The sequence below is a fragment of the Chanos chanos genome, chromosome 3, assembly GCF_902362185.1.
Source record: "Chanos chanos chromosome 3, fChaCha1.1, whole genome shotgun sequence".
Lineage (NCBI taxonomy): Eukaryota > Metazoa > Chordata > Actinopteri > Gonorynchiformes > Chanidae > Chanos > Chanos chanos.
This window is the reverse complement of record NC_044497.1, coordinates 29,418,606-29,428,684: the sequence shown is the minus strand read 5'-3', so window position 1 is coordinate 29,428,684 and position 10,079 is coordinate 29,418,606. Positions and strand designations below refer to the sequence as shown.

At 40.2% G+C, this 10,079-nt stretch overlaps 1 protein-coding gene across 3 annotated transcripts; it reads left to right on the top strand.

The window, feature by feature from the left end:
- The first annotated feature begins 433 nt into the window (after positions 1–433).
- tp53inp2b (tumor protein p53 inducible nuclear protein 2b) lies at positions 434–8,560 on the top strand. Of its 3 annotated transcripts, none has more exons than XM_030767421.1 (4): positions 434–692; positions 4,049–4,465; positions 5,415–5,544; positions 5,689–8,560. In XM_030767421.1, the coding sequence occupies exons 2-4, from the start codon at positions 4,342–4,344 to the stop codon at positions 5,954–5,956; spliced, it is 522 nt and encodes a 173-aa protein (XP_030623281.1). In that variant the 5' UTR covers positions 434–692; positions 4,049–4,341; the 3' UTR covers positions 5,957–8,560. The 3 variants fall into 3 exon arrangements, with proteins under 3 accessions (XP_030623281.1, XP_030623279.1, XP_030623278.1); XM_030767419.1 differs by having other exon boundaries at positions 5,034–5,544; XM_030767418.1 differs by having other exon boundaries at positions 5,010–5,544.
- The last annotated feature ends 1,519 nt before the right edge of the window (positions 8,561–10,079 follow it).

The window sequence follows — 10,079 nt, the reverse complement described above, 5'->3', positions numbered from 1 at the left end:
TATCATTGTGAATTTAAACATGTACTTGAATAAAGGCTTCAAATGTGTTAGGGAGGCCAATGTGTTCTAACTTAAGTTTCAGTGCTCCAGGGGACAACAAAAGATTTTTTTAGACTGTACAGGCAGGCATTGTGATGCAAAAATGTTTGTGTTTGTGATATTTTTGACAAGAATGTTAGACATACCAATGAATCTTTGATGATTGATAGAAATCAACGTCTAAGTTTGTTGTGATGTTTGACGTAACACTTTTCACCGAACAGGTTCATACTGTCCTCCCTACCCCCCACTCTGTTCTTAAGGCTCGGTTTAGAGCTTGTGTAAGATTCTGATTGGTTTTGAATAATGAGGTGGGCGTGGAAAGGCGTGACTACGACTGTTGTGATCTCACAATCAGCTGTTTTGTACGTTCTATATTCTGATCCAAGGATCAGCTGGGCGCAGCAATAACACCAGAAAATATCTGCAGGAAGAAAAAACAGTAGAAACTGCAGTTATCGCGATCTAAAACATCGTGTAATTTTAAATTTTACATGGAGCACTTCTTCTAAGAAGAAAGCCTTTTTTATTTTCTAATTTTGTGCAATAACTACCTCATATAAAGGGTACCTAAAGCTATGCTTTAAGATTTATTGACGTTTTTACTGTGTTTGTTCATCACGTTTACAACTTGAAACATTTTGCAAAGGCAGGTAAGACATCAAACCTACTGAACTGTGTCTTTGTGTAACTCGATGAAAACCGTGCTAGAGATCTGTGATACGGCAGGTTATATCAACAAAGTGTATAGCTGATGAAACTGATTCTTTGCGCCTCCGGTTCTAGCTACCTTTCCGGCAAGTAGACGTTATACAAGAGGAAGAATTGCTGTTTGCTGGAGATCACCTCTAAAGAACCATAAATGGCTTTGTCGAGCAGTATTTCATTAAGTTGACGATTATTACGCATCGACATTCCTTTTATAGGTCATCATTATTATCCTGGTTTCGTCATTGCAGTGGAGTGCCATTCGGTTCTCCTCTATATCCTTACCCTACACATTTTAGCAGGGTAAAATAGACTATAATACTTCGCTGACTTAATAATACAATGTCTGGCAAATGGGAGGATTGGGAACTTGACTGAGTCGTTATGAGCAGGGATATCCATCGAATTCATGTTTTGTTTATAGAAGTAGAAGGTATCTATGGTCGCTATATGTTCCCGATAACAGTAAAGATATTCTGTTCGTTGACTGGTTGTAAATTATTTTGCATTCTTTATGTTTATGAGCATGGATGCATGATCAGGTCAACGGTAATACCGTTGATCCGAACTGTCATTGCTCTGACCCTTTGCACTGCCAATGGACGTTCAGCTCGATTAATTCAAGGTAACCCGCTGCTTTTCAGAGGCACAGCAGTTATTATCCGTGTGCTCTGCCAACGTCAGCCTCTAATTCTGAAGGCATTTTTCGTTCTCATGTATTTCAAACGCTATTTGGCCAATCGCTCAATTTGGTACCAACGAGCTGCAGTATTTTTCGTCGGTTTCAGGCACGGTCATTTATTACATAAGGAACACTAATATTTGCCGTGTTAACTATTCTTGTTTTAAAACTGGTACTTGATCGTTGATCAGGTCTGTTCGAACCTTTATGTTTTAAAATTGTATAGTATTCTTGTCTAGGCGTCCTGTTTTTCTCTTTGTCGTTTTTCCTCCCGTCCACTAGACTCCGGTAGGCGGGTCTACCAACAACAGCAGTTACGTCAGTGGTTATCGTCACAAGCGCATACAAAATCTGTTTTGTTCCAAAGGTCCACCCACCGCCTATTTCAATCTCCTCCCACATTTAATAATTTGAATTGATTAGACTTGGCTGATATTTACAGTTCTTTTTTTTAATCGGGCCGAATTTCTGACTTCCTTGTCCATTTCTGTTTCCGCTCTTTACAGCTGTTGTGCTTTCCGGTGCGGCTCAATTCAGTGTCCACAGGAGTGTATGTGTTTTTGTTTTGCACTGACTCTGAGAGTATTTGTGTGTGTGTGTGTGTGTGTGTGTGTGTGTGTGTGTGTGTGTGTGTGTGTATGTGTGGGTGGGTGGGTGGGTAGGTAACAAAGCAGAAGTTGAAAGAGTGAGATAAATTTGATAGACATTTCAAAAGAAGGATATAGCTCTGCTTTACTGTATGTAGGCTTGCCTAAGTTATTTATCCTTCAACAATCTAACATTTGAGTTTACATGTCTCTCCTTTTCTTGGTTTCGCATCACTGACAATCTCTCTTTGAAACTTAAGAGCTCACAATGAATGTATGAGCACTACCATCAGCGTAATTAAAATGATGAAATGAAATTGCAGAGGTCAATTTGCTTTCAAGTTTTGGCATTTAACACTCATTCTTTGGATGTAACTGTTGGCCCTGACCTGTGAAGGTCAATGAAGAGTTTATATGGGAGCAGCACTCTTCTGAGACAAAAGAAGGCTTTGTTCCACTGGGGGAATACTATCACATGATAAACAAACTGTTTTCTAGCCACTGGCATGAGAAAAGGATTGTCTGTTGTCATGGATACTTTTATTTGTTTAACCCCTGTGGTAGACAATTTCAAGGTGTTCCCATAGAGGAGACATTCCAGGACATTTCACTTCAAAGAACTTAAAATCTTAAAAACTGACTAAACAGTGGATGGTTACAGGCTACATTAGAAAATATCATCTCTACATTACCTCATTTCTAGCATCAAACCAGTCCATCAATACCACTAACTACATATTAATATCTTTTATTACTTATGTATCTGCATGGGTAATTGCCAGTTAATCATCACTTACTACAGAGCACAAAATATGACTCTATTCCTAAACAAACCCATGCAGTTGTACTGTTAATGTTCAAAGTGCACTAATCATTAAGTATAATTATTTTTCTGCTTCTTAAGGGGGCTCTACTCATGATACTCTGGTGCTCATGTAAAGAGAGAGCATACATCATCTGCTTCTATCTTACACTGTGTCAGTTTCATTGTAACTGCTGTTTATCAATATTTTATGATATATCTTAACACAGCATGTTCAGGATAATATCTATGCTTTGGGCTGGGTAATGTTTATTTTAATTGCGTATCGTTGCCAATTTGTGTGTCCGTGCTGGAGTCTGTGTGATTGCATTATTTATTTGCATTTTCTTTGGCTAACATACTGCCTGCCTGGGTCAGCCACCTGGACCTTTGGAGAAAGAGAAACCCTCTGTCGTAGGGCAGCGCCTCCTCTGATTGGTCCTTCTTTTTTTTTAAAAGTGGGGTGGGCGGTGTCTGGAGGTATTGTTCTTGAGCAGACTCCTCCACTGACCTTTTTTTTTTTTTTTTTTTTTTCTTGAGGATTGAGACTATGTGACTTCAGTTATGGCTATTAGCTGCCTCCCACCTCTGCTCAGCTCTTGGTCAACAGATGGGCTGTTAACAATAGGCATAGTTATCTGAGTCTGACCCTTTGTGCAGATATGCAGGACTTCACTTCACTGCTATATTTTTGGAGCTCCTGTTTGTCTAGTCTGATAGCGCTCCTCATTAGTATCGTAGTGACAGGGGCATGTATAGACTATATGAGCTGAGGTAAGATAAGATTAGAAATTCTCTGTGGAACAAGTTATTGTTCATTCTTTAGAATTGCTCTATTCTCAGTTACTTTTTAGCCTGAGGAATCACTGATGATGAAAAAAGCACACTGATTAGACAGATCTAGTCAAATTAGCCTTGGAACTGCACCATCTAAGAACAGGACTGACAGTATTTCTTTTTCATAATAAGTCATGACTTCTTTTTTCACAGTGGGAAAGCTCATGCAAATTTAGCATGCAAATATTGTGTTGTGCATATTGCACAGAACCAGAAATTATGCATTATTTTTGTCAAGATATTCTGTAAAAAATTATTCAGTTTATACAAAGAAGTTCGGTTTCTATCTGTAACAAATATGCAACAACAACAACAAAAACAAAGATAAAAAAATATATATATATACTCTAAGTGACACTTCCCTCTCTCCTTTTTTCTTTTTGTCTCAAACAGGCCTTTGTATCAATACCAAGAAAAACCTTAAAATTGCACTCCCAGAGCCCGTGGACTCATCTGAGATTTCCTTGGAAACAAGGGCTTGAAGAAAAAGGCCAATACACCGTGCTCACAACTCCCGACCTGTCAGGTCAACAAAAATCAAGAGCAACAACACAAATAAATCTTAGATAGCTGGAGAGTTAAACACATTTTTCAGGCTTTTAAAGTAAAATTCGAAGGCAGCTCTCCCACAGAAACAAGTCTTCAGATCTGCTCTGTGACCCTTGACTTCACCCTCCAGCGTAACTATGTTCCAACGACTAAGCAGCTTCTTCTTTGGAGAAGAGGAGGAAGCATCAGCTGAACTGAAGGGACCCAAGCCCTGTGTGACTGAAGCTGACGAGGAGGGATGGCTCCTGGTCAATCTCCCTGGTGAGTGTCTTGGCCGTGTGGATTCAGGGGTCTGGGTTTTGTCAGTGTCGGAAGTCCAGTGTAGGAAGTGTACAGAATTGAAACACTGTTGGAGGCATTTTGGGTTGGGTGGAAGGTTTTTGTATTTAGAAGCAGGATATATGGGGGGTATGTGTGACTACAGGTGTGTATCAATGTTGTTGTGTTGAGTGTACAGTGTGTATGCCTTACATGCCAATCCTCTCCAAATTAAGAGTCATAAAGACACACCAAAAATGTTCACAGAACATTCAATGATATTGATTTGGGTGATTGCAACGTACTGAGGTTCAAAGGAACTAATGGCGGTATTTCTATTTCTATGTTTTGTGTTGTTTCTTTACCCTCTCCCATCTCCCCTAATTTGACTTAAATCTTCTCACACTGGTTTATGTGTCCTCATCCTTTACTGCAACCCCATACATGCATGGCTTCATTCACTATTATCCCACTTGCCCCCTTTTTCCTCCTCTCCGTTACTCTTTTACCCTGATAATTCCTCCTCTTTACTACTGCTGTGTGCCAGGGAATGGTGATTGTGTGATGTTAGGAGAGGATGGGGTAGAGGTGCCCTCAATAGCACAGTCCCTTCCCCACAGTGAGTGTCAGAGGGTGGAGTCAGAACATAAGACATACACACCCTCTCAGACCTGTGTCCCCACCCCACCACCATGCAAAAGCCGCAGGACTAGAGGGGGCAGGGCACAAGCGGCATTTCCTCCCTCCCCGTCCTCCTGCCCTTCCCTTCGCCCAACCCCTCCTTCTCTTTCTGAGTCAGTAGGTGTGCATGTGCGTTCCAGCCCCACCCACTGCCCTAGGGGCTCTGTCCCTGTGTCCCCGGGCTCCCGGAGTGACTGCAGCAGCGGTGGGCTGGAGCGCTGCAGCATGGACGAGAGCTGGTTTATCACCCCTCCCCCCTGTTTCACTGCAGAAGGCGCCACAGCCGAGACCAGCCCCATGGAGGACCTGCTCATCGAACACCCAAGCATGTCTGTCTACGTCTCCCCCGGCAACCTGTCCATGGTGGAGGAGAGTGTGGCCAGTCTGGCTGGCAGCGTGAGGTAGGTTGCTATGCTGGTATCTCTGTTTTCACTACTATCTCTTTTCATAGTTATCTCTAATTTCTGTTATCCTAAATCTCTCACATTCTTGTGCCTGGTTTCTCCTCATTTTAATCTTTGTTGTTTTTTCTTTCAATTTCACAGTAAGATGTCTGACTCAGCAGCGCCCCCTGTGGTCAGGAGCACTCTGCCTCCACGCATTGCTCGAGGAGCAGCCTCTCAGGCAGGAGCCTTGGTCAAAGTTACTCAAGTGTCCCGCGTCCAACGGGCCAAAGCCCGCGCTGAGCGTCGCAACCTGGGCCGTAAACGCATTCAGCGCCAGAACCGTGTCCGAGAGCAGGTCCCTCGGCATGTGGCCCATGCCCGCAACTCCTTCCTGCACCAGCCGTGCCAGCGCAGCTTCTGCCACTGAGGTGCTAGGAGAGGCTGCCGTCAACACCATGGGCATTATTACACTTCACCCTATACTACAAAATATTTAGATATCCCATCACCTACACGTCTGTATTTTTCAACAAGTCTTTTTTTTTGGCTTTAGTGCTTCTAGTTTCCTTCTTCTCTTTACCTGTCCATAAAGTTTTAAAATTTATTTGTGCTAGTTGGAAAAATCCATTAAGTACAAAACATGTCACTTGTTTTGGCTAGAGTTCTTCAACTGTTTTTTTGTTTTGTTTTTTGATAAGGTCTTTCTCTCTCATTCTTGCTCCTGGCTGTATTACAGAACCCACTAGCTATCACCGTTTTACTCTTGTTAAGCCCTCTCTGTGACCTTTCTTTTCTCAATTCCAAAACTAATTTGCATGTTGAGGTGGAATTAAAAGTCAAGAATTCAAGCCAGCGAGGCTTTCCGTGGGGATATGCTCATCTCTGTGCTCTGTCATATGGGCAGGAAGATTAGTCATTATGGAGTGTAATATTACTTGACAGTTATAGGAGTCTCTGGTGAATTCTCATTTCCTTTATTTGCTTTCATGTTTGTTTTGGAAAAGAGGGGTTTAATGTTTCCTCTTTTTATTTTAATTTGAAAAACTGAGGGGAATACTGTGAAAATGTGTTGTGGGATGCGTCATGTCACTTGTTCCCCAGGTTCTGGAAGGATACATCACATAGGCCTGGTAACTGAGGAACAAAGAAATGTTATCTAAGCTCCAGTGACATGGCCAAGGTCCATTTTAGCAACACAATGGATAGAAAAAAAGCAAGTAGAGGAAGGTGAGGGCAAGAATAAAACAGGTTAAAGAGGTCCTCCAGGGTTTGCTGAGAGAAAGACTTGTCGGAGATTCAGAGGGGAAAAAGTTAAGTATATAGTGTAACCCTCTGAGCAACCAGTCCCTATGTTTCATACCATTTCATGAAGACAAACAGTTAAGCAGTGGTCACAGTGACTAGGCAGAAATTGATTGTTGTGCTTATCTGTAACACAAAGCATAAGATCTGTCTTCTGACAAGAATGTGCCACGTAAAAGTCTAGCATGGTGAGATTCACACATTAAAGTTTAGTTCTTGTTTTCAATGTACAAATGTTATATCATGTATCGTTAATGAATGTCTTAACAAATCAATCATCTAGGGTCGTTGATATATCTGAGACAGTATATTACTGATACATTTAAGAAACATATGGACGTTGCTATGGGTTACCAGGTATGGTTGGTTTCAGAAAGTGTGTGACAGTATAGAGAGTGACTCTTTATTACGTTTTGTTTTACCTTGGATCATTTGCTGCTACAGTAGATCCAAGGAGACCTTTGACTCCTATTCTGTTTATCCCATTAATACCAGTCAACATGCATTCCCCATGGAAAGCCTTTTATTAGTAAGACACTGATAGTAACACGAGAGAATATTGATCGATATCTGGAGTTCAGCTGAGTACATCTGAATTAATGTGACTTTTGTGGCCCAAATACCAGTCCGGAGAGGGGGAGAGAGGGAGAGAGCAAGCAAAGTTTACCTGCCTCCATATCCACTGTCGTTCATTATAAAGCAACAACAGCAGTCTGTCACTGTACCATGTTTCTCGACATCGTTATTATTTTACAGTCATCATTTCTATTCAAAATATGAGTGACAACCTCACAGAAAACTTCTGTGTGTAAATGTGTGCTAAAGCCAATCTTATTGTGCTATGGTGTTTGCAGGGTAAGTGTTTTTGTAGAAGGGTTGAGAGAGGGAATAACAGCCCTCCCATCTCTCCCCTCCCAACTGCCACCGCCCATGCAAGTCAACCCTGAGATCTTCTCTCCTCCAACTCTCTCAGTGTTATTTTGTTAGCACAGCAAAATGTACGTAACAGTGTCATCTATGTTGTGATCTAGCTTACATGTATATTCATTAATGATTAGATGAACTATGGTGCTGAAGTATATGAATATATACTAAGATTTGTACATTTTTGAGACTTGGATGTAAGTTTGCACTGTCTTACTTTTTTTTGTGAATCAAGGTTTTAGCTGTGTGCAGAGTGCTGTTTTTGCTAGTTTGTTTCTAATTAAACAGTAAGGTGTTTTGAATGAGAAGGGTAAGCAGACATGCACGACTTGAATAAAAAGAGAAAAAAAAATAATTACAACTATTTAAAATAAGTTTTCACTTAGATGTAAATAATGCACAGCTCCTCATAGTGTAATGTCAATGTTCTGCGCACTCGTACTGTCATCATTTACTGCTCAGAGAATTTTTTTTCTCCAACTGCAAAAAAAAAAAAAAAAAAAAAAAAAAGCTATGTCCTGTGAGTCACTTGAGATCCTTTGTACACACTTCCCCCTACTGGGTATGGCATGAAGTGACCTCACACATTGTTAATTAAATATTGCTCTCAATGGAGATCAGGGAGATACAAAAGAATGTCTGTATATCAGCTGAGGGGAAAGAACTTGAGGGTAAGATTTAACTTTTAGAGGTTTGTTTTTAAAATGACACCTGCATGCAACATGTTTAAATCTTAAAAGTTTAAATTATCATTCTCCTTGTTTAATCAGAAACCAGGGTTTCCAAGTCTATTTTCAATCATACATCTCCAAAATTCTTAATTACATATATATTATATATATATATATAGAGAACAGCTAAAATTAATAGAAATCAATATATAAATATAATAATGGATTCTAATATATTTATATGGATTTTTTCTTTGTTTTTTTTTCCTTTGAAAGTGATTGTATCTCTGTTAATCCCAGATCGATCTCTGTATTTTAGTTTTAGGAGATGCAGTGTGTGAATGTCAGTGGTGGATCTCTGTGGTTTGTAATAATCTGACAATTTACTTTACTTCTCTGTAGTCTGTAACCTTGTATCCCTTGGAGGGTTTCGGAATTCCTCCTGTTTACAGTGCCTCTGTGGTAGCACTTTTAACTAATGCGATGGAAATGATTTCAGGGTACAGGGGCAGGTATTGAGAAAGAGCAGGGGTCAGTTGTTATGGAAATTTAATGACATCCAATCATGTGCATTTGTCACCCACTCAGGGGATCCACCACTGTTACATCATTAACTGGTCTATTTTCTTTTTTTTTGTTCTTCTTACATTAACCTTGGCCTCAGGCCACCATGTTGTTCCTTGCTGGGGTTTTTTTTTTTTGGTGTATGCCTTTGAGATGTGTGGGGTTAGAATGGTATTTACTAAGCTTCTGGGGAATGTGGGCTTAGCATAAGAGTGAGTTGTAAGTGTGATGTGACACAAAAGGGTCAGGGAAGAGGGGTCTTAATTTAAAATATATAAAGACGGGAAACAGAAAAAGAAAACAAACAAACAGAAAAACATATTTATAAATGCGTGTATTTTCCCCATATTGTTATTAGGAACAGTAATTCACTTAGTGTATTGTCAAAAACAAGGGGGTGGACTGTCAAAGAGGGAACTTGTTTATCCATTTGCTTTGTGCCCTGAAACTAAGGCAGCTTCTGAAATATAGGGGTTTACCTTATTGTTGGTATCTCCTCCACAAGTACACCTCCACCAAAAAAAATACATATAAATATATAAAAAATGATTGGTGTATCTGATATCTATGGTGATTGTGCCTTTCACTTTTCTGCATGGTTTTTTGTGATGTACTGACTTTTCCATCCCCAAAATGGACATTTGTCCATGAGTAGTAGAGACCTATGCAAAAGACCAGGATGGGGTTCCAGCATCCATTCAGAAATGCAGGTACCAGAAAAAAAGAAAGAAACAAGCAAACAAACAAAAAAAAAACAAGACAAAACAATAAACACTCAGGATAAAGCCTGAATCTCTTTGTGTCATTATTTATATGCTAGGACATGACTTGATAAGCCAAGTCACTTAGCAGAACTGAATTAAAACATTGCATCTCATGCCCTCTAGATATTCTGTCATTTCTAATAGATTTGGTGACATTCAGTATACTAACTATTCTGCTCCCAAGCAGAGGAGGATGAGTTCACCCTCTGAAGTCTTAAAAGGTTCTTCTCAAGGTTATTTAAGCTAAAGGAATTTCTCTGTGCCACTTTCACCTTGGGCTTGATCACTGACCTCAGGCCAGGTGTCCTTTAAAGCTGCTTTGAGA

What these genes read in the sequence shown, in the direction of transcription:
- tp53inp2b (XM_030767418.1), top strand. Translation starts at nt 4,342, where the DNA reads ATGTTCCAACGACTAAGCAGCTTCTTCTTTGGAGAAGAGGAGGAAGCA. An exon ending in GCTCCTGGTCAATCTCCCTG is followed by an intron (nt 4,466 to 5,009) that starts GTGAGTGTCTTG and finishes GCTGTGTGCCAG; the next exon opens with GGAATGGTGATTGTGTGATG. An exon ending in AGTCTGGCTGGCAGCGTGAG is followed by an intron (nt 5,545 to 5,688) that starts GTAGGTTGCTAT and finishes TCAATTTCACAG; the next exon opens with TAAGATGTCTGACTCAGCAG.